This window comes from Carettochelys insculpta, chromosome 3, assembly GCF_033958435.1.
Source record: "Carettochelys insculpta isolate YL-2023 chromosome 3, ASM3395843v1, whole genome shotgun sequence".
Classification (NCBI taxonomy): domain Eukaryota; kingdom Metazoa; phylum Chordata; order Testudines; family Carettochelyidae; genus Carettochelys; species Carettochelys insculpta.
In genome coordinates, this window is record NC_134139.1 from 26,076,509 (window position 1) to 26,102,956 (window position 26,448).

At 47.0% G+C, this 26,448-nt stretch overlaps 1 protein-coding gene and 1 long non-coding RNA gene across 2 annotated transcripts in view; one reads left to right on the forward strand and one right to left on the reverse strand.

Annotated features, from left to right (window-relative positions):
- Window positions 1-17,750, reverse strand: part of CFAP36 (cilia and flagella associated protein 36) — a 68,323-nt gene extending 50,573 nt beyond the window's left edge. The window contains exons 1-2 of the mRNA XM_074989491.1: window positions 17,508-17,750; window positions 11,669-11,733 (exon numbers count right to left, since the gene is read on the reverse strand). Coding sequence (XP_074845592.1) covers window positions 11,669-11,733; window positions 17,508-17,628 — 186 coding nt within the window. The 5' untranslated portion in view covers window positions 17,629-17,750. The remainder of the gene's footprint in view (window positions 1-11,668; window positions 11,734-17,507) is intronic.
- The window catches only part of LOC142010907 (uncharacterized), a 34,078-nt gene continuing 25,223 nt past the window's right edge, over window positions 17,594-26,448 (forward strand). The window contains exons 1-2 of the long non-coding RNA XR_012644916.1: window positions 17,594-17,718; window positions 21,517-21,569. This is a non-coding gene — a long non-coding RNA (uncharacterized LOC142010907). The remainder of the gene's footprint in view (window positions 17,719-21,516; window positions 21,570-26,448) is intronic.

Sequence of the window (26,448 nt, forward strand, 5' to 3'; positions counted from 1 at the left end):
AGGGCTGTAGGTAATGACCAGTGGTGTTCTGTTCTTGGCTTTTTTGGGCCTATCTTGGAGTAGCTGGTCTCCGGGTATTCGTCTGGACCTGTCGATTTGTTTTTCTCTCTCTCGGTGGGTAATTCAGGTTTATGAATATTTGGTAAACATCTTGTAGTTTTTGGTCTCTGTCCGTAGGATCAGAGCAAATGCGATTGTACCTAAGGGCTTGACTATAAACAACGGATCTAGTTATGTGTGCAGAATGGAAGCTAAAAGCGTGTAGGTAAGTATAGCGATCAGTGGGTTTCTGGTACACTGTGGCACCAATCAGGCCATCCTTGATTTGTACTGTACTGTTCAGGAAATGTATTTCTCATGTGGAGTAGTCGAGGCATAAGTTGATGGTGGGGTGCAGATTGTTAGAGTCTCTGGGGAATTCCTCTAGGGTCTCTATACCATGGGTCCAAATCATAAAGATGTCATCAATGTATCTTAAGTAGAGGAGAGGTAATAGGGGACAAGAGCTGAGGAATCATTGTTCTAGGTCAGCCATAAATATATTACCATATTGTGGAGCCACGTGGGTGCCCACAGCAGTTCCACTAATCTGGAGGTATAAATTGTCCCCAAATTGGAAATAATTGTGGGTGAGAACAAAGTTACAGAGGTCAGACACCAGATTGGCTGTGGTGACATTAGGGATGGTATTCCTGATCGCTTGTAATCCGTCTTCGTATGGAATATCAGTGTACAGAGCCTCTACATCCATGGTGGCAAGGATGGTGTTGTCAGGAACTTTTCCAAAGGTTTGTAATTTCCTCAGTAAGTCAGTGGTATCTCAGAGATAGCTGGGAGTGCTGGCAGAGGGTTTGAGGAGAGAGTCCACGTAACTGGATAGTCCAGTGGTAAGGGTGCCAATACCCGAAATGATAGGTCGTCCGGGGTTCCCAGGTTTGTGGATTTTGGGAAGTAAATAGAATAATCCAGGATGGGGCTCAGATGGTATGTCTGAGGGAATAAGGTCCCAAGTAGCAGCAGGGAGTTCCTTAAGTAGTTGATGGAATTTCTTTTGGAATTCCAAAGTGGGATCAGAGGAGAGAGGTCCGTAAAATGTGGTGTTGGAGAGTTGTCTGGCTGCCTCCTGTTCATAATCTGACTTATTCATGATGACAACAGCACCCCCTTTGTCAGCTAGTTTCATTATAATGTCTGGGTTATTTTTGAGACGCTGGACTGCATAGCGTTCAGCATAGTTGAGATTGTGTGTCATTTGGAATTGTTTGCGTATAATGTCAGTCTGAGCACGGTTGCAGAACCATTGTATGTAGAAATCCAGACTTTCACTACGACCATCAGGGGAAGTCCACATAGAGTAGTTCTTTTGGTGTTGGTAGGGAGGGTCGAGAGAGTCAGACTGTTGGTCATAGTTGTGTTGGAAGAATTCCTTTAGTCGGAGGTGGTGAAAGAAGGCTTCAGGGTCACCACAGAATTGTATTAAGATCGTGGAGGAAGAAGGGCAGAAGGAAAGACCACAGGATAAGAGAGACTCTTCTGCTGGGCTGAGTTGGTAGCTGGAAAGGTTAACAATATTGTTAGTTGAGCTGTTGTTATTGTAGTTGTAGTATCCTGAGGTAGGAGGTAATTTAGGAAATTTATTCTCTTTTCTTTTTTGTTGGAAGTGGAAGTCTGTTTTATAAATTTCTTGTCTAGGACAAGTAAAGCCTCGTTCTGTGGGGTCTTGCATGGATGCCTGATTGTTGTTGAGAATTTCAAGTTCAGAGAGTTCATTTTTAATCATCTTTTGTTTATTGTAAAGAATTCTGATCAAGTGGTTCCTCAGTTTCTTAGAGAGCATGCTGCATAGATGCTCGCTGTAGTTGGTGTAGTACATTGATTGTAATGGGTTTTTTTACTGTCAGCCCCTTGGGTACAATGTCCATTTTCTTGCAATTTGAGAGAACAATGATGTCTGTCTGGATCTGGGCGAGTGGTTTCATTTAGCTGATGGATCTCCACTGCAAACGGCTAAATGTAGTGCCTTGCATGTTGATTAGTAACAAAGAGAAAGCCGTGCTAGTCTACATACTATCAAAACAAAAAGGCAGTAAAGTAGCACTTTAAAGAAGAACAAAATAATTTATTAGGTGAGCTTTCATGGGAGAGACCCACTTCTTCAGACCATAGCCATACCAGAAGAGACTCAATATTTAAGGCCAGTGAGACAGGCGGATGTTCAGAGTTTGCAGTGCCAAAAAAGAAAGGTTACTCACCGTAGTAACGGTGGTTCTTCAAGATGTGTCCCCGTGGGTGCTCCACATTAGGTGTCGGGCTCGCCCAGCGCCACAGATCGGATCTTCCAAGCAGTTTCTGCCGGACCGCGCATGTGCCGGTGCGCGCCACTCCCTTGCGCGCTCCTGGCCATGTGCGCGATCCGGTCCCCGCCAGTTCCTTGACCAACCGCCTCGGATGCTCCTGCAAAACACTAAACAGAGATCCGAAGCGGGGAGGATGGGCGGGTAGTGGAGCACCCACAGGGAAACATCTCGAAGAACCACTGTTACTACGGTGAGTAACCTTTCTTTCTTCTTCGAGTGTCCCCGTGGGTGCTCCACATTAGGTGACTACCCAGCAGTAACCCAAGATAGGAGATGGGAAATCGGATCATGTACAGCTTGTCCCCGAGAGGACCGCTGTCGAGAGCTGGGTATCCTCTTGCAATACCCTGTGAAGGGCATAGTGCTTGGTGAAGGTGTCACAGGATGACCAGGTCGCCGCTCTGCAAATGTCCTTTAGCGCAACGCCCTTGAAAAAAGCTGTTGATGCCTCCACCGCCCTAGTGGAGTGAGCCCTGGGCGGGGCCAGTAAAGGAGTCTTCTTGAGATCGTAGCACATGCAGGATACGATGTGCTTCGAGATTCTCTGCAAAGAGAGACCTTCTCCTTTCGATTTGGGAGCGAGACCAGGAGTCTATCCGTTTTCCGGATGGGCTTCGTCCTGTCTATATAGAAGGCCAGCGCCCTCCTCACGTCCAGAAGGTGTAGGCGCGCCTCTTCGTTTGAGTTATTAGGCTTTGGGTAAAACGAGGGTAAAACAATAGGTTCGTTAATATGAAACTCTGAAGAAACCTTAGGAACAAAGGCTGGATGCAGCCGTATGGTTACCGCCTAATTTGAAAATACTGTGCAGCGTGGCGTTGCCATAACTGCCGCAAGCTTGCTCACCCTGCGAGCTGACGTGATTGCGAGAAGGAAGGTCGTCTTTATCGTGAGGAGGCGGAGGGAAACCGTGGCTAACGGCTCGAACGGTGGTCCCGTTAGCGCATTAAGCACCAGGTCCAAGTTCCACGAAGGTGGAAGCGGTTTCGGAGGGAGGTATAGGTTTACCAACCCTTTGAGGAACCTGGTAACCATGGGATGGGCGAACACTGTGTGCCCTTCCTCTTCGTGTCTGAATGCCGAAATGGCGGCAAGGTGGACCTTCAACGAGGATAGTGAGAGTCGTCCTCTCTTGAGGTCCAGTAAATACTCTAATATTACAGGTATAGGCACTGAAAGGGGGGCTAGCTATTTGGTACAACACCATGCCATGAAGCGAGTCCAGTTCTGCTTGTAGGTCTTCCTGGTAGAAGTCCTCCTGCTACTTTCTAGGACTTCTTGCACTTCCTCCGTACATGTGCTCTCTAGGGAGCTGAGCCATGGATTAACCACGCTTGTAGTCGCAGGCCTTGGGGGCGCGGATGCACTATGGACCCCTGGGCTCGCGTGAGCAGATCCGGCGCCACCGGAAGGGGCATCGGTGGATGGTCCGACATGCGCAGGAGTAGGGGGAACCATTACTGTCGATCCCACGTTGGGACTATCAGGATCATTCGGGCTCCTTCCCTCCTGGCTTTCTGCAAGACTTTGTGGATCAGCACTGTGGGAGGAAAAGCGTAAAGCAGGGGGCCCCTCCAGGAGATCGCGAATGCGTCCCCCAGGGACCCCCGTCCCAGTCCTGCCCTGGAGCGGAACGGTGGGCACTTCTTGTTGTGTTGAGTGGCAAACAGGTCTATCTGGGGAAACCCTCATGCCTGAAAAATCGGTCGTAGCAGATCGGGACAGATCTGCCACTCGTGCGTGAGTGCGAAACGCCTGCTCAGCTGGTCTGCCTTCACATTGTGAGCGCCTGGTAAGTACGAGGCTTTCAAGGTTATATTGTTGGCGATGCACCAGTTCCACAACCGGACTGCTTCCGCACATAAGGCACGGGACCGAGCTTCTCCTTGCCGATTTATATAAAACATGGTGGAGATATTGTCTGTACTGATCCCGACTACTTTGCCTTGTATATGGTCTCGAAAGTGTCTGCAGGCGTTGAACACTGCTCTGAGCTCCAGTATATTTACGTGCAGTGACTGTTCCGTGGAGGACCACAGTCTCTGCGTCACCTGTTCGCCCATGTGTGCTCCCCACCCTATGTGGGAAGCATCTGTAGTAAGAAAAACCAATATTTGTGGTTGGTGGAAGGGTACCCCTGTTAGCATGTTCTTGGGGTTCACCCACCATTGCAGGGATTTGCGCACCTCTGTTGTGGGCGACACCACCCTGTGAACGGTGTGTGCTGCCGGTTTGTATACACTCGCCAACCAGTGCTGCATGCTGCGCATATGTAACCTAGCGTTCTGTACTACGAACGTCGCTGCTGCCATGTGGCCCAGCAGCTGTAAGCACGTCAGAACCGGCACCGTAGGGCTGAAGGTGATGACTTGCACGAGGGAGCCGATGGCCTGAAAGCGTGTGTCTGGTAGATACACTCTCGCTGTAATAGAATTTATGCGTGCCCCTATGAACTCTATGTCCTGTGTGGGGTCGATCTTTGATTTTGCCAGATTGATAACCAGGCCGAGCAAAGAGAACGTGCCTGCTGTGACGCGTATCATGCGTAGTACCTCTTCCTTCGAGGCCCCTTTGAGTAGGCAGTCGTCCAGATACGGGAATATAAATACCCGCTGTCTGTGCAGGTAGGCTGACACCAATGCCAAGATCTTGGTGAAGACTCTGGGGGCCGAGGAGAGGCCAAACGGTAGGACCTCGTATTGAAAATCTTCTTTGCCTACCATGAACCGGAGGAATCGTCGGTGAGCCGCATGGATAGTTATGTGAAAATACGCGTCTTGTAAGTCGAGGGCTGCAAACCAATCTCCATCGTCCAGTGCCGTAAGGATGGAGGCGATTGTGATCATCCAAAAGCGTTGCTTGCGCAGGTACCGGTTGAGGCCTCGAAGATCTAAGATGGGCCTCCAGCCTCCTGTCTTTTTCTCCGTGAGGAAGTACCTCGAGTAGAACCCTTTCCCTTGCAGTTGCTCCGGCACTCTTTCCACTGCCCCTATGAGCATGAGATGGTCTACCTCCTGCTTGAGCCTCGCTACGTGGGAGGCCTCCTGGAGGTGGGGCATGGGTGGAGGTCGTGGCGGAGGGAGCGACTGGAAGGGGATGGCGTACCCCGTGGCTATGGTCTCCTGCACCCATTTGTCTGTGGTGATCCTTTGCCACTCGTCGTAGAATGGTCGGAGGCGATTGTGGAATAACAGCTTCGGATGACCTTGTGCGATGGTAGTGGTGGCGCAACCCTGGATCTGTGTGTCAAACTTGTGGCCTTTGGCCCTGCCCCGAGGACGCACGGCTCTGTTGGGAACGTCGCCTGGGAGTTCTGTACTGCTGGTGCTGTTGATGTCTCCCTTGCTCGTAACCCCTGTGGTACAGGGGACGCTGTTGCTGGTACTGGTACCGTCTTTGTTGAGGGTAGTACTTCTTCCTTCTGTATGGAGGGGTGTAAATCCCCAGGGTCCTAAGTGTGGCTCTTGAATCTTTACTGAAATGAAGGACCGGGTCAATTGATTCAGCAAACAGCTTCTGCGAGTCGAAGGGAAGATCGACTATCTTTGCCTGCAGATCCCTCGGTATACCCGAAGTCTGGAGCCAGGACTCCCTTCGCATCACCACTGCCGTAGCTGTGGAGCGTGCTGCTGTGTCCGCAACATCCAGGGCGATCTGAACTCCTGTCCTCGAGGCTGCGTAGCCTTCTTGCACGATGGCCTCGAGCACCGGTTTCTTGTCCTCTGGAAGCGAGTCCATGAGGGAGGTTAACCTAGTGTAGTTGTCGAAATTGTGGTTCGCTAGATGCGCTGCGTAATTTGCCATTCGCAACAGTAGTGTGGAGGAGGAGTAGACTTTTCTGCCGAACAGCTCTAGCTTCTTGGCATCTTTGTCTGTTCCCCCTGTCTTGAACTGAGATGTCTTTGATCTTTGTTGCGACGACTCTACCACCAAGGAATTTGGGTGTGGGTGGCTGAACAGGAACTCCATGCCCTTCGCCGGCACGAAGTATTTCTTGTCCGCTCTCTTGTGGACAGGCGGAATAGTCGCAGGGGTCTGCCATAACGTAGTGGGAGACTCCAAGATTGCTTCGTCAAGCGGTATTGCTATTTTGGAGGAGGCCGGAGGTCTCAGATTTTTGAGGAGCTTATGGCGTTTCTCTTGCACCTCTGTTGTCTGGATGCCTTGCGTGAAGGCCACCCTTTTAAACAGCTCTTGAAACTGTTTGAGATCGTCCGGAGGATGGACGTCCCCCGGGGCCGTAGCCTCGTCCGGGGAGGAGAGTGAGGAACCACTAGGATACGCCTCTCTGGACCCTTCTGGTTCCTGTTGGCGATGGTACATCTGCTCGCTGGAAGCTTGCGAGGGAAAATCTCGGGGTTCCATAACCAGTTCCCCCTGAGATACTTGAGTCTCTGTCCCTGTTCGCGATTGCCCTCGGGGATACGGGACCGTCTGTGGGGATCTTTCCCTGGTAGAATGCCGGTGGTGTCTATGCCCCGCGTGATAGGGACGACCATGGCAGCATGGGCACTGTTCTTGGGAAGGTGACCTGGACCACTCCCCCTTGGTGCGCACCCCCTGCGTCTGGGGGACCGAGATCGTCGAGAGACATGGGACACTGGACACAGTGATTTGTGATAGTACTCCAGCAGCTCAAACCCCAAGAAGGGTGAGGGTGGTCCCAGCCAGGGCGAGGCTGGTTGTAAAAATGGAGACGGGGGCTCCGGGTAGGCTGGGGGGACCCCTGCCTTCTAGTTGGAGTCCGCAGCATGAGCAGAGGGCTGAGAGAAAGCAACTCTGCAGCCCTGTCTGGAGAGGGGCTGCGGTGCCTTGTTTTCTGTGCAGCCTTCCCCCTCCCTAGAAGGGGTGGCTCCGCCCCCTGACTCGCAGCGGATCTCGGCCCCATCCGCACCGCGCTCGGCATGCTCTTGGGCGGTGCCGCGCAGACGGTGTCCTCCGGTGCCTGCAGGCTGCGTGCCTGCACGCTCGGTGCCGCCGGTACCGGCGCTTGTTTAGCCGCCGCCCTGCCTGCGGTGCAGGGCGGCTGTTTGATCATCGGAGGCTGAGCTGCCTCCACGTGGCTCTCCGTGCCGCCGCCGATCAGTTGTTGCTGCGGCTGGGGGCTGTGTGCTCCTCCCGTCCCGCTCGCTGTTGCTGCCGGCAGGGATCAGGCTGGGGAGACTTTCCTCTGTTTTTGCACTGATGGGGTGAGGGAGGCAGCTTTCCTTTTATGGGCCCCGGAGGGTCCGTCCTGCTGTGGCTGCTCCGGCACGTCTGGCTGGAGGGCCTTGTCGTATAGCAGCATTTTAAGCCGCATCTCCCTGTCCTTCCTTGCTCTGGCTGTTAATTTTGCACAGAAGGAGCATTTCTGCATGACATGGGACTCCCCAAGGCACCTTATACATTGACTGTGCCCATCAGACGCTGGCATTGCCTCTCGGCAAGACTCACATTTCTTGAATCCTGAAGAGGACATTGTTGGTGAGTCTTTTAGTTGTTAATGGGGTACTTAGCACCTTCTCTGTGCTGTTTTCCCCCTCTCCGATAGCCTGCCGCAGCAGAAGGGCTAATGGCCCTAGGCTCCTGGCCTCCGGTGCTCCGCTTGTTACTAGGACCGGACTGAATTCCGTCCTGCTTGTTGTTTCTTGTTTTTTTTTTGTTTTTTTGGTTTTTTTTGAAAATAACAACTGGCTAACTTAATAGACTAAGAACTTGAAAACTTTAAAGAAAACAGCTAAAACCATTGAATACGCTAACTTGGCCGTAGCCTAGTCAGATTCCGTCTGCAGCCGACGGCGGTTAAGAGGAACTGGCGGGGACCGGATCGCGCACGTGGCCAGGAGCGCACAAGAGAGCGGCGCGCACCGGCGCATGCGTGGTCCAGCAGAAACTGCTTGGAAGATCCGATCTGCGGCGCTGGGCGAGCCCGACACCTAATGTGGAGCACCCACGGGGACACTCGAAGAAGAACCAGCAATTATTCCACAAAATGAATGTTGAGTTTGTTATGCAGGAAAAATCGGCACCATCAGTCTCATACAGTGACCCTGATACAGTACCTAATCACAGCAAATTCTCTTCTCAGCACTCTTCCTCCTACCCAGAGGAAGCTTGGCTATACAAAACAAGTTCAGAGTACCCCTCACCACCACTGGTACCCACAGCCTTGGTCGTATCTCCCGTCTCCATATCCAGGACATTGGCCTCCATGAAACCCATGGGCAGCTTACAGACAACACCATATGATAGCTCTCCTTGATGATGCAGGAGGTATCACCTCTTCGCCACAGCAGTCCCAGGAGACACGTTCTATTGCACTAGACAAAGAAACTACCCCCCCAACCCCGGTACACAAGGAAGACCCATAGCCCATAGATGACTATCAGGGTTCACCAGGAAACCAGGAAAAACAACAGGAATGTCACAGTCTTCTGCCACTACAAAGATTGCTCTACCACTGGATGAAGCCATATTAGGACCCAGCTCACTCTCTATGGCAAACTCCAGCCTCCACAACACCCATGAACAAAAGAGCAGACCGAAAATATTTTGTACTGGTTGAAAACATGGATTTCTTTTTACTCATTCACAACTGAATTCCTTGGTTGTGGATGTGGTCCGCCACTGAAAGAAAAATGTACAATTTTTGAACTCTCACAAAAGATAAGGACCATAAATAGTTAGGCATCCTGTGAAGGAAAATTTGATCCTCCTCAACTTAACAGCTTTGCTTAGCCAACTGTGCAGCCCAAATAGCTGTAACTTCATTTGTATAAACTTCTGCAGTAGGTTCTCTTCTGGCTGTATCTTCCTATATAACTCCTCATTGGTGACCTTCTGCACCCATCCTATTCTCAGGATCTTTCTAAAAGAACAACCTGCCAACCTCAAGCAAATCCTAACCAGCAACTATACACTGCACCACAGCCACTCTAACTCAGGGACCCATCCATACAACAAACCTCATTGCCAGCTCTGCCCACATATCTACACCAGCAACACCGTTACAGGACCTAACCAGATCAGCCACACCATCGTGGGTTCATTGAGCTGCACATCTACCAATATAATTTATGTCATCATGTGCCAGCAATGCCCCTCTGCTATATACATCGGACAAACTGGACAGTCTCTATGTAAAACAATAAACGCACACAAATCAGATATCAGAAATGGCAATATATAAAAACCCGTAGGAAAGCACTTCAATCTCCCAGGCCACACAGTAGCAGACTTAAAAGTAGCTATCCTACAGCAAAGAAATTTCAGGACCAGACTCCAAAGAGAAATTTCTGAGCTACAATTCATCTGCAAATTCAATGCCCTCAGCTCTGGCTTAAACAAAGACTGTGAATGGCTGGCTAAATACAGAAGCAGCTTCCCCTCTCTTGGTGTTCACATCTCCAGATTAACTGCTGGTAGTAAGCATCACCCTTGCTCACTGAGCTAACCTTGTTATCCCCACCCTTGCTCTGGCTTATTTATACCTGGCCCTGCAGATTTCCAAGACCAGCATCTGATGAAGTGAGTCTGTGCTCACGAAAGATCATGCTCAAAACTTTTCTGTTAGTCTATAAGGTGCCACAGGACCCTTCGTTGCTGTTACAGATACAGACTAACACGGCTACCCCTCCCATACTAGAGTTCATAAGAGCTCTACTAGACTCCATATGAACACAGACTCAATACACTATATGCCCTAATTGACATAGTTTGCTAGAGTCACTTAACTATGGCCAGAACTTGCCGCCAAATTTTAGGGCACATGGCAGCGACATACATAATCCAATTTGCAAGATTTCACGTGTTTTTAAAAAAGCGTATTAGCAGATACAGAAGCTCAGAGACAGGCACTGGAAATAATGAGGCATGGAAAGACTTTAAAAAGTATTTAAAAGTCTGATTTTTTTTAGTTTACAAAAATATGATTCATGAGACGTAAGCAAATAATGAACTTTAAAAAGGGTGAATGAGGTCCTCCTACTTATCGTCTCATTACAATACAAGAACAATTAAATAATTCAGTTGAAAGGCAACAGATTTAAAATTGATAAAGGAGCTAGACACTTCACAAATGTACAATTAACTTGTAAAACATACTGCCGCAAGATATCACTGAAGCCAAGAATTTAGTAGGATTCAGAAAATAATTCTTTATTTATAGAAACAGTGAAGTCATATACACAGTTTTTAGACCAGGGTGGGCAAAATATGGCACGCAAGCCACATCCAGCTTGCCAAACTGTAACATCTGGCCAGCCACTAACCCACAGAAACCACTAGCAGATTTCCTGCCTGCTGTGCCCTGGCTTGCCACTCAAAGCAGCTGTACTTTCTGCTCACCGCTTGCGCCCTGGGAGAGAGAATTTTCATGCACTGCCCCTGCCCCCAGCACAATCTCATAGCTCCCACTGGATGGAAACCAATCCATGGGAGCCACGAGATGTGCTTTTGGTGCAGGCAGCACACAGAGGGCTCTCTCCACCAATGGGCATGCACCATGTAGCCCCTGCAGCCAGAAGCTTTGAGTGATGTGAGGAAATGTGGCAGGCAGGAGCTTGCCTGGGGCTCCTGCTGAATTACTGGCAGGGAGCCACCTAAGCTAAGTGCCTCCCAGCCACAGCCAGGGCCGGCACCTGGTACCCAACCTCCCCCAGCCCTCTGCCCCTCCTCCTGAAAACCCTGTCCCAGGTCACAACTCAGACCCAGGGAACCTCTGCCCCTGAACTCTCAATGGACTTACAAATAGGAGGGTGATATGAAACCAATCCCACTCATTATTGAGCGATCACCAAGAGGAGAGAGAGAAAGACAGACCGACCAAATTCTTGGAGTGCCCCCCATATCAAAATTATTGCCCTGTCTATTGTTTTAGACAGCATATGAGCCTTCATACTTCAAAGTATAAGTCAACCTCCAAGGCTTAGGTTTAATACATTTCTCCTATGAGTTGTTTATTCTATTTTTATACTCTATGAAGTTCTCACATATTCCTCTGACACATCCGGTACTGGTCACTTTTAGAGACAAGACACTGGATTAAATGAACAACTGCTGATCTAATATATCCATAACAATGCTCCAATTTCCTACACCCTAGCCAGTTTTTGCTCCCCTTTAATATGACACAATGTTTTCTTGCGTATGAAATCATTAGATTTTGTAAATGGCTACTTCCAGTTTTTGTAAAAATTACAAATGTGCTAGGAAGGGAAGAGAGTCTTCCTGGGGGCTTGTGCATTTTGACACTGTTGCAGGATATTTGGTTGAATTTAAATTACCATAGAAATTTCTTAAAAGATTAAGTGCAATTGGTGACTACTACTCACCAGAGCTTTGTACTCCTGATGAATCTCTGTATAAGACAACTTGCTTTCTTCTTCTTCATCAAAAACTGAAATTAAAAAAAAAAGCTAGACATTTCTTAAACATATAAATGTCAATGGTACAAAGAGTATTTGAAATAGTATAATATTAAATGGTTAGTGACCTTCAATTAAATGTATCTCCTAAGTAAAAGGTAAAATCTACCTATACAAAAGATAATTTGTATTTATCCTCAAGTCACACATCTAGTTGTAGTCCCAAGACGTCAAGGAGTACAATGACGTACAAGAATACCACAGTTTTCCAAAAGAAAGAAAAATATGTTGTGACAGTGTTAAACTATAGAAAAGCCTACAAATTATATTATATACTGTATATAATATTTGGATAGATAACATTTGGGAAGAGTGAGCTCATTGTATCCAATTTCCAGTTATCAAGAAAAGGAACGGCATGATTTGTAGTACAATTTCATTTTGTTTTTCACACAGGCTATGTCTACAAAACATCCTAAACTTGAAATAAGCAAACAAGAGGTGGGGAACCCCCAAGACGTGACTTGTCTGGATCATTCCCCACCGCTCTTGGTTCCCCACCCTCCACCCTGCTGTGGGCCAGATCAGGCAAGCTGGAGCTGGATCTGGCCCACAGACTGCCCAGCTGGCATCTGCCTGCACCACTGCCACTCCTGCTCTCCTTCCTTTTGTTGGGTGAATGGCAGCTCACGGCTTCCTGAGGAGGCTCTTTTCTCCACTTCTCCCAGACACTGCCCCCCCCACTGTTTTGACTGGCCAGACTGGTCAATCCGAGTAATGGGAGGGCGGTGCCTGGGAGACGTGGGGAGAAGAGCCACTCTAGGGAATGTTTCTCCATGCTGCCATTCCCCCAGCCTGGGGAGTGGGTAGCAATGGTAGAGGAAATGTGCTGCTCCCCATCACCCAGATGCCCCCACCCCCAGCCCACTCCTCCTCCCCCTGCCAAGACCCCACCCTCAGCCTGTTCCTCTACCTTTCCTCCCACTCAGACCCCACCTCCATTCTACTCCTGACCCACCACACTACTGCCCCCAGACCACTTATGCACTTTATCTCCCACCCAGATCACTCCTGCACCCTCTCCCACCCAGATCCCACACTTGCTCCTTCCCAGCTCTCACCACACACTGAATTCTGAACCCTTCCATTTTTGGTCCCACCCTGGGCCCCCAGAAGAATTAATTGGCATGGGGGAAGCCCTGAACCTCAGCCCTCCCTTCTCCACCCTCCTGTCCATGATGCTGTAGCATGAGAGGAGGTGTTTCAGTTAGGGGCCATATCAATGAGGGGTTTGTGACCCCCAACTGATTTTTCTGTGGGTCAGTGGCCCCCCAACACAAAAAAGGTTCCTCACCCCTGAATAAACATTGGCTCCCAGATTCTACAGTCCCATACCTCTTGCTTAAATACACTGGCTTATGCGGCTTTATGCATGTCCATTTGGTCCAGAGGCATGATGTTTTGCAGCCTTTTCACATAGGTTGTCAGTACTGGCTTTGCTAACCGGTCTGGAAAACCAAGCTACTCCACTTGTACTGCATAAATCCATGATACACCTATGTCTTGAAGACTGCATGCTGTTAGGATCACCCCACCTCAACAGAGATATGTTGGATTTAGAAAAGATACAAAGAAGGGCAACTAAAACTGACTGGGGGTTATGGAACCCATACCATATGAGGGGAGACTTAAAACACTATGATTTTCAGCTTGGAAAATAGACAGCTAAGAAGGATTATGATAGTGGTCTCCAAAGCTTTGGCCATCATGCAGAAAGTGATTAAGGAAATATTATTTACCCCTTCACTTAATACAAGAACTAGAGGGTCACCAAATGAAATTAATATGCAGTTTACAACAAACAAAAGGAAATACTTCACGCAAGACAGAGTTAACCTATGGAACTTTTTGCCAGTTGATGTTGTGATCGCCAAAACTATAAAAGTTTATGGAGGATAAGTCCATCAATGGCTAGTAGCTAGGATGAGGAGAGATGCAACACCATGCTCTAAGTGTCCTAAGCCTGTGTTTTCCACAAGCTGGGAGTGGACAACAGGGGATGGCTCATTCAATGATTGCCTGTTCTGTTCATTCCCTTTGATACATCTGGAATTGCCCACTGCTGGAACACAGGATACTGGGCTCATTGGATCATTGGTCTGACCCAGTATGACCATGCCTGTGTAAAAAATAATTATAATATGTTTAGTACCATAACACCCTAAAATAACTTCTGAAGACAGCAAAGATGTAAGATAATGACCTAGGCAAACAGTGTATTTTAAAAATCTTGGCCCATGACGAAATACATATTTATATATATTTCTCAGTCACAAATATAGCATTCTACATAGTCCAACAAATAAATGTCACTTGAACATGACCCCCCTTCTCCCTTCAACACGTCATTTGTACCTATTGTTCTTGATCAGTGGAGACCCCGAGTTTAGAGATGCTTTCACATGAATTCATCTCCCCCCTGCGCACACGAGGGAGAATCCACCTTGGTCATTCTCCCAGCCGCTTGCTACTCACTCCAGCCATTTGCTCTGGCCGCTATTGTTTGTTGTGCTACTGTTTAATCCATTGTTGTTGGCTCTGTGCCATAATCTTCTGTTACAACCTGACACTAGAACCTTTGTGAGTGGGTCTCTTGAGGTTCAACCCAGCTCAGCGATTTTAGCTCTCAGTGGCTGTGTCCACACTACCCCTCCCTTTTGCAAGGGACATTTAAATTACACGGATCGAAATTGGTTAATGAGGTGCTGATATGAATATTCAGCACCTCATTAGCATAATGTCATCCAGTCATACTTCAACAATGATGCTTTTGAAATGTTTTGGGAATAAGGGAATTTTCAAGTCTGGGGTTTGTTTCGAAGCACCCAGATCTACATGGCCAGTTTGTGTTTTGAAAGTGGAACTTTCAAAGCACAACTGGCTGCCATTATGGTAATGAGGCACTGAATATTCATACCAGCTCCTCATTAAGCAATACCAATCAGTGTAATTTAAATGCCCCTTCTGAAAAGGAGGGGTAGTGTAGACACAGCCAGTGAGAGACTCTCACTGCTCATGCAGATTGAGCGGTCTCTTTCACAGAAAGTGTGTCCCACAGTAGGTCTAAGCACTTTGACCTGATAATCAGTGATTTGAGCTGTAGCAGTTATTTAAAAAAAGAAAGACTGTGGAGACTAATCAGCTCTCTCTTTAAACAGAGGGGGGGCAGATTAAATAGCACCTCTTACGCTTTGGCAGAGGCCATACTGCCAAACCAAATATAAAATACTTTAATGAATCTGTAGTAATGTAAAACCTGCAAAAAGTAGTAAAACCTTTTTTAGTGCCTGTAACTGTCCTGTAAAGTAGAGGTGGGAAACCTACAGCCCTTGATCCAGCTTGCGATCTCTGGTCTCCCCTTCCCCATAAACCCCGTGGGGCTGGAGCTTGATGAGAGGGAAAGGAGTGTCCTTTTTTTCCCCTGCTTCTCAGTTGGAGGTTCCATCTGTAAGGGCTTTTTTATTTCCTTCTCACTTGGGGCCTGATCAGTGAAGGTGTCGGGGGGCAGGATTTGAAGATTTTGTTTGCTTGTTTTTTTTCTTGACGCTCACTTGTGTGTGGCCCCCAACTGATTTTTTTCTGTGGGATGGTGGCCCAGAACCCAACAAGGGTTCCCCCTGCCACCTGCAGTACAGCTTAACTCCTTTGCAAGTACTTTCATGAACTCATGACTCTAACATACAAAATAAAAGTCTCAGGGGGTAGCTGTGTTAGTCTGTTTCTTTGCAAACAAAGCAAGCAGTCCTGTGGCACCTTAAAGCCTAACAATTTTATACATTAGGTAATGAGCTTTTACAGGAAAGACTCATTCTTCATTACCTAATAAATAAACTTGTTAGTCTTTAAGGTGCTTTAGGACTGCTTGCTTTGTTATGCATAATAAAAGACTTGCTAAGTGACAATTGTCAAAACAACTCCATCTTCTTTTCGTAAATATCAAGGCAGTTGGAAGCTTAACGATGAAGCAATCTGCTGAGCATGTTTCCGTGCAACTCCCACAGTTTTTCTCTTTGATACTATTCTCTGTTGGAGGCACAGCAGTGGGTCTTATTGAAGATCAATGGATCTACAAGATTCCGGGGGGAGGTGGGGTTCAACCAAAACAACACAATCACAACTAAAAAGAAAACAGGGATGGGTGTGAGGGTCAAAGGGCTAAAATAAGGGAGCTGGAAGGGGATAATGACTAGAAAGCGCAGGACAGTACCCACTGCTCCCCGAATGTGTCGAGGGGGCCAACGGATGCTGCCCAGATGAACTCTGCCCAGATTCGTGAACGGATGGAAGAATGGAAGTAGGCCCCATAGTCGCAGCCCCCCCTGCTCAGCCAGCCTCCTCTCACTGGTCTTATAGATGGCCGCCATGGCCCGGAGAAGGCTGACAAGGAAGTCCCATGACTTTGTGGGGCCATGGATAGGGTGTGCCAGGATCAGAAGGTGTGGGGAAAAGTGCAGCCAGAACCTCAGGAGGTTCTGGAGGAGCCAAAAGAGGGGCTGCAACCTGGCACACTCAAGGTAGATATGAGCCAGGGTCACGCCACAGAACAAGCAGGTACCCAGGATAGGGGTGAACTGGGCCAAGAACGCGGAGCATGAGTGTGTACAGATGACGTCCTGGCGTGGTTCGAAAGGGGACTGGCTGCAAGGTGTGCAGCCAGCTGGGGTGATGAGGGGGAGAAGGTCAGGAGGGCTCACGGGGCCAAGGGCCCACAGAGAGGTCCAGAAGGCCAGGCGTGAGAGGAGGGCGAGATACACCCTCTCGGAAGACCCAGCTAAGGTAGACTTGAACAGCAAGAGGTAAAGCAACCCTCACCTCCTAGAGTACATGCCCGGGAATGCAAAGGGTGGAGAGCCTCCATCCAATCTCCCCAGTTGTAATTCAGGAGGTCTCCAATTCTGGTGATTCTAACCAGGACCAAACTCCGGTGCACCATGGTGGACTCCGCCACCTGCATACAAAAGTACAGGTTGTGTATCGGGGCTATGTGAGGAGATCTCCTCCCACAGCAGCCCCCAAAGACCTGGTGGCCAAAAGCAGCCACTGGGTGCAGAGAAGGTCCTGGCAGAAGTCCAGCAGCCATGAGAGATCTCACAGATGACCTCTCAAAGCGAGATAAAGGAACTTCCGGTCATATCGGAGGCCTTGGAAGCAGCGGAAGAAGGCGTGCGCCAGTGTCCTCCATGCCAAACCATCTGCACTGTTACTATTAAGAAGTCCCCTCAGGGACAGCACTGGATTACTAGGAAGTAAGATGACTGGAGGTCAGCCTGGGCACAGATCCAGGTACCAACGCAGTGCGCTCAGACTAGCCCCCGGGAGATGGGTGGTGCCTGGCAAGCAGGCAGCTCAGAGCCTGTCGTCCCCAGAGAACGAGACTGGGGCATTCGCAGGCCACATCCTCAGGCACTAGCCCTCGCCTGCTCAGCGGACACAGGCCGGCGGCCTCGGCAGGCAGACAAGGCCACGGCCACGCCCCCTCGGTCACCCTGGTAACAGCAAACCTGACCTGCGCCCCAGGGAGGCGGACTGCGCAGAGCCAGAAGGGAGCCCGCGCCCGGAGGGAGCTGGGGACGGTACATGCGCCTGCCCTCGCTCAAGCTCAGGCCGCCCGCTCAGGACCTCTATAGCTTGCCTGCCAATAAGGCAGAAAGGGGCAGCCGGCCGGGAACGTCTCTCAATGGGCCCAGCAACGCCCTGCTCGAGGGCTGGGGAGAGGGGAAGCTCCAGCCCCGGCCCGGCCTCTCACCCGCGCACTTCTGCTCCATGAACTCCAGGATGGGGATGGACCAGGCGGGCCCGCGCAGGAAGCCGGCGATGCTGTCCACCACCCACTCCACGTCCGCGTCCGCCTCCCCCTCCGCCGCCATCCGGGCCGGGGAGCGCGGCGGCGGTTGAGCCCCGCTAGCTGGCTGTCGGAGCGCGCGCCCCGCGGAGCATTCGCTCCCACCGCCGAGCAGGTGCGAAGCGCGCGGCAGTAGCGTCACTCCGGCGCGGCCGAGGAGGGGGGAATGCTGGGGGAGAGCGCAGGGGGCGGGGCCGGGAGCGACCAGGAAGTCCTGGGAGAGGAGGCACGTTAGACCCCCGTCGCTGGCCTGCGATGGGCTGCCCTGCCAGCGCCCTGGTGCAGCACGGCATGCATGGGAGGGGTGCAGTTACCGTCTTGTGCAAACGGTCCCACTTGCATGGAGACAGGCTTCAAAAACTGCATTCGCCTGCTGGTCCCAAAGCTCTGAGAGCTGGGATTTCTTCAGAGACTTTTCCCATATTGCTCATTAACCAATATAACTACTTAGATTTTGAAGCTATACCCGTTTTTATGCAAAACAAAAATCAGTCAAGTAGCACTTTAAAGACTAGCAAAATAATTTATTAGGTGAGCTTTCGTGGGACAGACCCACTTCTTCAGACCATAGCCAGACCAGAACAGACTCAATATTTAAGGCACAGAGAACCAAAAACAGTAAGCAAGGAGGACAAATCAGAAAAAGATAATCAAGGTGAGCAAATCAGAGAGTGGAGGGGTGGGGGGAAGATCAAGAATTAGATTGAGCCAAGTATGCAGATGAGCCCCTATAGTGACTCAGAAAGTTCCCATCACGATTTAAACCATGTGTTAATGCTCCGGATTTGTATATAAAAGTCAGCTCGTCCACTTCTCTTTCTAAAATGGTGCGATAATTTCTCTTCACTAACACACATACCTTGAGGTCATTGACAGAATGGCCCATTCCATTAAAATGTTGACTAACTGCTTTGTGGATCTGGAGTGTTTTGATGTCTGTTTTGTGCCCGTTGACCCTTTGTCTAAGGGAGTTAGAAGTCTGTCCAATATACAAAGCATCTGGGCATTGTTGGCACATGATGGCATATATGATGTTAGTAGAGGAGCATGAGAAAGTGCCCGTGATTTTTATGCGTTTGGGAGAAATGACAAACATCGAGGTGGAGATCATCTGGATAAGCGGGTCCACAGAAATGTATTCACCTAGTATTGTGCCACTTTCCTATACTGTTCCAGAACGTACATGAGAACAGCGATGTGCAAGTAGGCATACATGGAAAGATACCAGGTAATTACAAGGGCTTCTATTACCTTTACTGTGTTGCCTAAAATGGCTTTTTTACAATAGCACAACGTGAAAGGTCAGAAGAGACAAACTTGAGGCAAGCTACCCAACATGGACTATAGCATTAATAAATAGCCATTGTTTAGGGCACATTAATCAAAGCACTCTACTAAGTAAAAGATTGAAAAACTGAATTTATTTAAAACTGGAAATAGCTCCATCCAACCCTAACAGTTTTCATTATGTTGATATTACTCAGAGATTAACATAACTAAATCCTGCGGAATAATCTGAGATAAACCTATCTGCCCACATTTCAAGTGATGAAAAACCTAACAGGCAAATAAGAGAAGAATTTTTCAAGGCATGTAACTGTTATCCTGTCAGATGTTGCATGCTAAATAACTGGTCCCAGATGAGCCCATTTCAGCAATGAAAGACTCTGCTGAGGAAATTGAATTAGGCCAGCCGTTTGCTTCAGATATGTAGTAGTATAACCATGTTGCACAGGGGTATGAAAAATCCACACCTGTGAGCAATATAAAAACAAAAAAGCAGTAAAGTAGCACTTTAAAGACTAACAAAATACTGTTCTGGTATGGCTATGGTCTGAAGAAGTGGGTCTGTCCCACGAAAGCTCACCTAATAAATTATTTTGTTAGTCTTTAAAGTGCTACTTTACTGCTTTTTTTGTTTTGATAGTATATAGACTAGCACAGCTTTCTCTCGGTTACTGTGAGTGATATGTTATACTGACCATAACCCCCTATGTAGACTGGGCTAAGTCAACAGGAGAGCTCTCCCACAGATACAGATACCGACTCTTGAGGAGGTGGATTAACTACACAGACTCGAGAGCTCTCCTGTTGGCATAGAAGTGTCTTCAGTTAAGCTCTGCATAACTGTGCCAATGGATGTGTAGACATGCAGTTTAACATCTAGCCAAACCATCCAACCAAATGATCAAAGGAGGAGCAGATGAAGTGTTTGTGAAAGTTTACTAACTATGATTATATGGATTTGCATAGTGGAGTCTGTACATGCTTATGGGTTAAATATTGCTCACAGTGGTTAATGGGGAAATTCCTCAAACTACAATACCCACCTAAGGAAGTGAGGAAACAGATTGACAGAGCCAGACGGGTACCCAGAAGCCACCTGCTACAAGACAGGCCTCGCAAGGAAAACAAGAGAACAACACTGACCATCACATACAGCCCCCACCTAAGGCCTCTCCAATGCATCATCAGTGATCTGCAACCCATCCTGAATAAGGATATTTCACTCTCAGAGACCTTATGAGGCAGGCCTGTCCTCGCCTACAGACAGCCCGCCAACCTTGAACAAATCCTCATGAGCCACTACAAATCACAAACCAGTGGCTCTAAGCCTGGAACCAGCCCCTACAACAGTCCTTGCTGCCATCTCTGCTCACATATCTACACCAGTGACATCATCACAGGACCTAGCATCAACCATACCATCAGGGGCTCCTTTATGTGCACATCTACTTATATGCCATCATGTGCCAGCAATGCCCCACTGTAATTTACATTGGCCAAAATGGACAGTCTCTAGTAAAAGAATAAATGGACATAAATCAGACATCAGGAACGGTAATGTACAGAAGCCTGTGGGGGAACACTTCAATCTCCCTGAACACTCAGTAGCAGATTTAATGGTGGCAGTCCTGAAACAAAGAAATTTCAAAAATCAAATGGAGAGAGAAATCTCTGAGCTGCAATTTATTTGCAAATTTGACTCCATTAACCAAGGATTAAACAGAGGCTGGGAGTGGCTCGCAGCTTACAAAAGCAGCTTCTGTGCCCTGGGTGTTAATATCTCCCCATTAGACTCTGACAATTGGTCATATCCCCGTGTCTGATGTGACTTGTTTTTTCCTCTTTTGATACGTACGCTTGATAATGGGCCATTTCCACCTGGCTGAATAGACCTTGTCAGCTCTGGCCCTCCCTTTTACTGGGACCCCATTCTTTAAATACCCCTCTGAAACCACACCCCCACTCATGCATCTGATGAAGCGGGTCTTTGCCCGTGAAAGCTTGTGCTCCAAAATATCTGTTAGTCTATAAGGTGCCACAAGACTTCTTGTCATTCTCAATGGAAATCTTATTGTTTTAAATGGAAGCAAGAGTTAGTCCCTACCGCATAACTAAATATTTTTGTTGCAGTTTATAGTCATCTTAAGTTTATTCACATTTTCTACATTAATGCAACAGACAGGGGCCAACATTGGATACAGATATAATATTATGGGTATCCTGTTTAAATATTAGGGGAAGTCAAAAAGAGTGATGCAAACCCACACTGTCTAAAAATCAAAACTCTTAAAGCAAGAGGAAGACTAACACAGAGCAGTACCTACTATCCATAGAGCTAGCAATAGTCAGCAACACCAATCACAAGACATTTTGTTTCCGTCTATTTCCCCCAGCTTCTCTCTAACCACATCCACATCCAGCCACAACTAATGCCTCCTTCAGATACATTTATCCTCTCAATAGAAGCAGTCATTCTGTGTAGGTAGGCAGACCTCTTAGAACCCATATAGCATGGACAAGCCTGGGGTGCCCTGCAAACATTTGTGGTCAGCTTCAGGATTAGACATTGTGCTCTTGGATGTCCATTTGCAACATCCTAATATGAATGATGCTGGATTTCTCAAAGGTTTTATAATGAGATGTGGAGAGGGCTGTGCAGGAGCAGGAACCCATATGCAGGTAAGAGACTTTACTGTGTAATACATTTTGTTTCTGCCATCTTTTGGTCCATTTCTCTCTTGCATCTACCTTTTTCTTTTATTTTTATGTTACTGTGTGTTTATACACAATTCTTGGGGAGCGGGAGCTCCAGAGAGGCTGCCCATGGGGGCTGGGCTGTTGCAGGGTCCCCTCACCCCCCCATGGCAGCTGTGTTCTCAAGAAGGCAGTTGCCCACAGCAGCTGAAGTGGGGAGGCCTGGCAGCTGCAGGGTTCACCAACCAGGGAGCTGGCTGGGAGTTCAAGTACTGGGGCAGAAAATGTCACAGAGGTCAATGAAAGTCACGGATTCTGTGGCTTCCATGATTGTCTTGACATAATAATAATAATCATTACTTCTAAAACAACTCCAACCATGTGGGAACTCTAGGTTTACAATTTAACTATTCAAGGAGATGTGACAGTGAAAAGTAAACCATCATATAGGCTTTATGAGGGTTTCTTCAATAATTATTCTTTATTTAAATAGCATGAGAGCTAGACAAAATTATACCTGTACCTATTTTCATGCCTTTGTTACTCTGGAGTCTGGAGATAGTTTGGATTTATGCCAGAGGAATCTCAGAGGGTTCTCTTCTTAATCATGAAATTTCCTTCCTTCCTCTAGGTCAGCTAGCTTTTGTCTGCATGGGTTGGCCCCTCAATTAAACAGGATCCTCCCACCTCCACTCCCAGCTAAATCTCTTCCTCTTTCCTGCCCCAAGCTTCCTCTTCTGTACTCTGTGAATTAGTCACATTTATATGAGCCATAGCAAGCAACTGCTCTCTCCAAACCCCAATTGCTGCAGAAAATTTTGAGCAAAATTGCTTCTTGCAGCCTTCTGCTATCCTACTATTCTGTCCGGACCAAATTTGTTAATTGTTTAATAACCTCTAATGGCTGGCTGTCTTAGTCAAAGATAGATTTGTAAACTCTGTAGACTCCATTTCCTCTTTTTCTCCACCCTTGGAGAAAGCTACACTATATTTTTAACACTATATGTAAATGTCAGAATGTGATATTTGTTGCGTAGAAGCTCAGGGAAGGAAGTCTGGAGGGGAGGGTTGTAATGAAGTGGGATTTTTTATAATATTTTTATGAAGCCTTTGTGTGCTTGTTTTCCCCAAATGTTGCTTTGCTACCATGTGGGGGGAAAAGAGGATTAAGTCTGTTTTCAGGACATACCAAAGACATAGATATATGAGTTTTGCCTGCTTTCTGAACAGACTAAACTGGGCATTAAACAACTGGTCCACCCAGCTAGCAATCAACCCAGAGAAAAGAGCTTTTCCCCACCTCTCAGCAGGGGCTGTGAATTCACCACTGTCCTGCCTGGACTAGGGGGTGTCTCAAAGGGAAGAACAATTGGTTTCTGAAAGAGGCTGGCTGCTCTCTGTTGGGACTGACTGAGGAGTCAGAGAGAGAAAAGATCTGAAATGGAGTCCAGTACAGGTTGGCTGATGAATTGCTGTGGGTAAACCAGAGTTAAGTATGCTTTAACATTTATCCCTGCAAATATTTGCTCTTGCTGAGGTACATTAGGAGAGCCCTGCAAATCTGCAGCTATCTGTGGCTAATTTTTGCAGATATGAATGCAGATACAAATTTTGGATCTAGAACCACGTAAATTTGAAGATATCTGCTTTGAATCTGTGGTTATCCATATCTGCAGATGTTGATATCCATGGATCATTTTTACAAGGGCTCTTTTTTTGGCTGTACATGCCGTTATTGCACCAATCTTTCTCCAGCCAGAGATCCCTATTTACCAGATATATTTCAACTTGACTGGAATTCCAAGATATTGCCTGACACTACCTTGCACATATTATTCCTGAGGGAATTCTGCCCCACTGCTCATATGCAAAATAATTCACATCAGGAGCAGAATTTTTTTCAGCAGAAAATATATTTTGCCCAAGAAGTGTTTCAGTTCCACCTTTCACCCACCAGAGGCTGCTATGGCATCAGAACAGCTGGCAGCACAAACACACCTGGTTCTTCTAGCACCACAATGGCCTCATGGTCAGAGACAGGTTCTGAATGGCTAATGGAGAGACAGTGGCCTGGGTTTAAGAGCGAGTGGAGTGACAGCACTGAGCCTTGGCCTATGGGAGTAGGGTGTTTGTCGGGGGGACACGTGGAGATGGGCAAGGAGGCTACACAGACCTATTGAGATCCGGGTGTGGGGATTAGGGCAGATGTGCCTGACCAAATGGAAGAGACTTGGGCTAAATCAGAATCTGCATTGGAGAGGCTTCCCAAATTCCTAACAATCCTGTCCGTCCTCCCAAATCTATTCCATATTTCTCCTACTGACACCCAACAACCCTCCAGATTCATGGCAGGCTCCTTCCCTCTCCCTCAGTGCCTCTGTTGCTTGTGCCTTCCCCCAAGCCATTGCACTGTTTTTGATTGGTGCAGGAAATACAATTCTGTATTCTAATTTGAATGAATTCATCAAAGTTTTGGATTAATATGGATAGTAAGGAGTCTCAAAAAATTATCAGAATCTTTTTTTGTTTGTATTGTTACAGACATACTTGCTGACATGTATTTTGAAATAAATTGCCAAATTATTTGAAACTGGCATGATCATATTATGTTATTTTGTGACAAATAAAATACACAGAATTCTGCAAAACTTACTGTTTGCAGAGTTTGTAATTTTTTGGTGCAGAATTCCCGCAGGAGCAATGTCATATATTTTATTCTCTTTTTATAACTGTTTACTTGAACATGCAAAACTATTAATAGTTTTGGATTATACACATATCCATTCAAAATGTGAATCTGTTATTTCCCTTGTTCAGTAAAGAATGAACATTCAATAATAACCCAAGTGGGATTTTTTTTATACGTGTATTGCTTAGCATGTACTAAAGAATGCACTTAGAAGTCTTCAGTTCACATGAGGCATTTAGTTAAGATGTTTTCCCAATATCCATAAATTTGTATTACATTAGTAGGACCATGTGGTCTGCCCCGGCAGCTAATTTAACACATAAGCATTATAATTATTTCCCCTAACTATTCTGTATTGCCTAAGAGACGGTATAATATTAATAGAAAAGGTCAAAACCTTTTTGGACTGTTTTCATTAAAATTTATACTATTGACAAATTTTCTTCACGTAGGATATGGAGGACACATTAATGACTTTTTCATTAAAGCTATAAAGGGAGGTGAAATCTGGTCAAAAACACAGTCAAGTTATACAGCGTAATGAAAAAGTTTATTTATTAAAATTTCCATCTTAAATAAATGCTATTGGGAATCATTGGACTTCTCCTTCTTTTACATCCTACTTTTAAAACACACACCCTGGAGCTTGTGCAGGGACTTGGGCTGCTGCTGCACTCTCCGATTTTGTGTGGTACAATGCTATACATTTTGAGCTTTAATATATATTGTATATAAATATTGATTACTTAAGAATCCTTAGTTGTCACTTTGAGGGTTGACAGTTTCTTGTTCAAAGATCAGGTCCAATATAGTAGAGTTTCAACATTCGGGAGGGTTCCACGTTAAGAACCCCTGCAAATGTTGAATTTCACGAATAGGGTAGCTGCTTCCCACCTGTAGCCCTGCTGCTGGTGCTCCTGCCCAGGGCCCCAAGGAGGCACCAACTGCCAATGCTCCTGGCAGGGGCTGCAGGGAAGCAGCGGCAGCTCCCCGCCCTGGAACCCCAGGAAATGGTAGCTACTGACGCTCCTCACCCTGGGAAGTGGCAGCTGCGGGTGCTCCTCACCCCAGAGCCACAGGAAGCAGTGGCTACTGGTGGTCCCCACCCCAGAGCCCAGGGGAAGCGGCCACTCATGAATAATTTTGAATTTGTGAACATTAAGTTTGCAAATGTTGAGACCCTACTGTACTATTCAAATCATTATATAGTTAGGAACCCCAAAATGGACAGCTGACCATTATAGGAGCTCTCCTATATTTATAGATAGTTTATTAATACAATTAGCACAGTCAGAAACACCCCAGCTCAGTGAAGTTGGTAGAGGTACATCTGCCCATCCATATACTCTGACCATCTCCTGTAGAGCAATGTGAAATTTCAGCTGTTACCATCACTTTTCCTCTCATCACCATTGGCCATCCTTCTGGCATCTCTTTCTCCTACTGCTCTTAGCCTGAGATGCAAATTTTATAATATTGTATGCAAAAACCTCTATGTTTGATGCATACATAGTAGGTATATATATCCGTTTTTCTTTATTTGTATTCCCGAACCTTACTGTACTAATGTTGGAGTTTTCTTCACCTATGCGTTAGTATATCAATGATTTCAAGTTATAATCATATATGTCAGTTTGTTACTATGGCCCATTTGTGGTTAGCTATTTGCAGTTGTAGCTCATGTGGCTAAGTATGTATGTAATTAATTGACATCACACTTCTATGGTTGAACTTTTATATGCCCTTGGGGTTGGTTGTTCCCATCATCAGAAATCTTCCTTATACACACCATTTTCAACTCCCCAGTACTTACTGTTTTTGTTGGGCCCTACATCTGTTCTAATTTTACTTTTTCACAGGCCCCAAGCCTTATGTTAACTTGCTGAAGCTAATATCTTACAGAATGCAGCCCTCTAGGGTCTTTGAATTACTGCTGAATATATACTCCTGGGGGAATGCTGTACAAAAATAAAAGTCTGCAAATTTTGTCAGAATAACACTATATCATCATACTAGTTGTCATTATTTTTGTAATTTATGTCAAAATATCTGCCACCAAGTATGTCTGTAACAATACAGGCACACAAATATTGCCTTAGAAGCAAAGAGTTAAAGAAACCCCAATAACAAAGTTCATGCTTCTCTGCCCCCTCCCTGCCAGACCCCAGTCAGAAG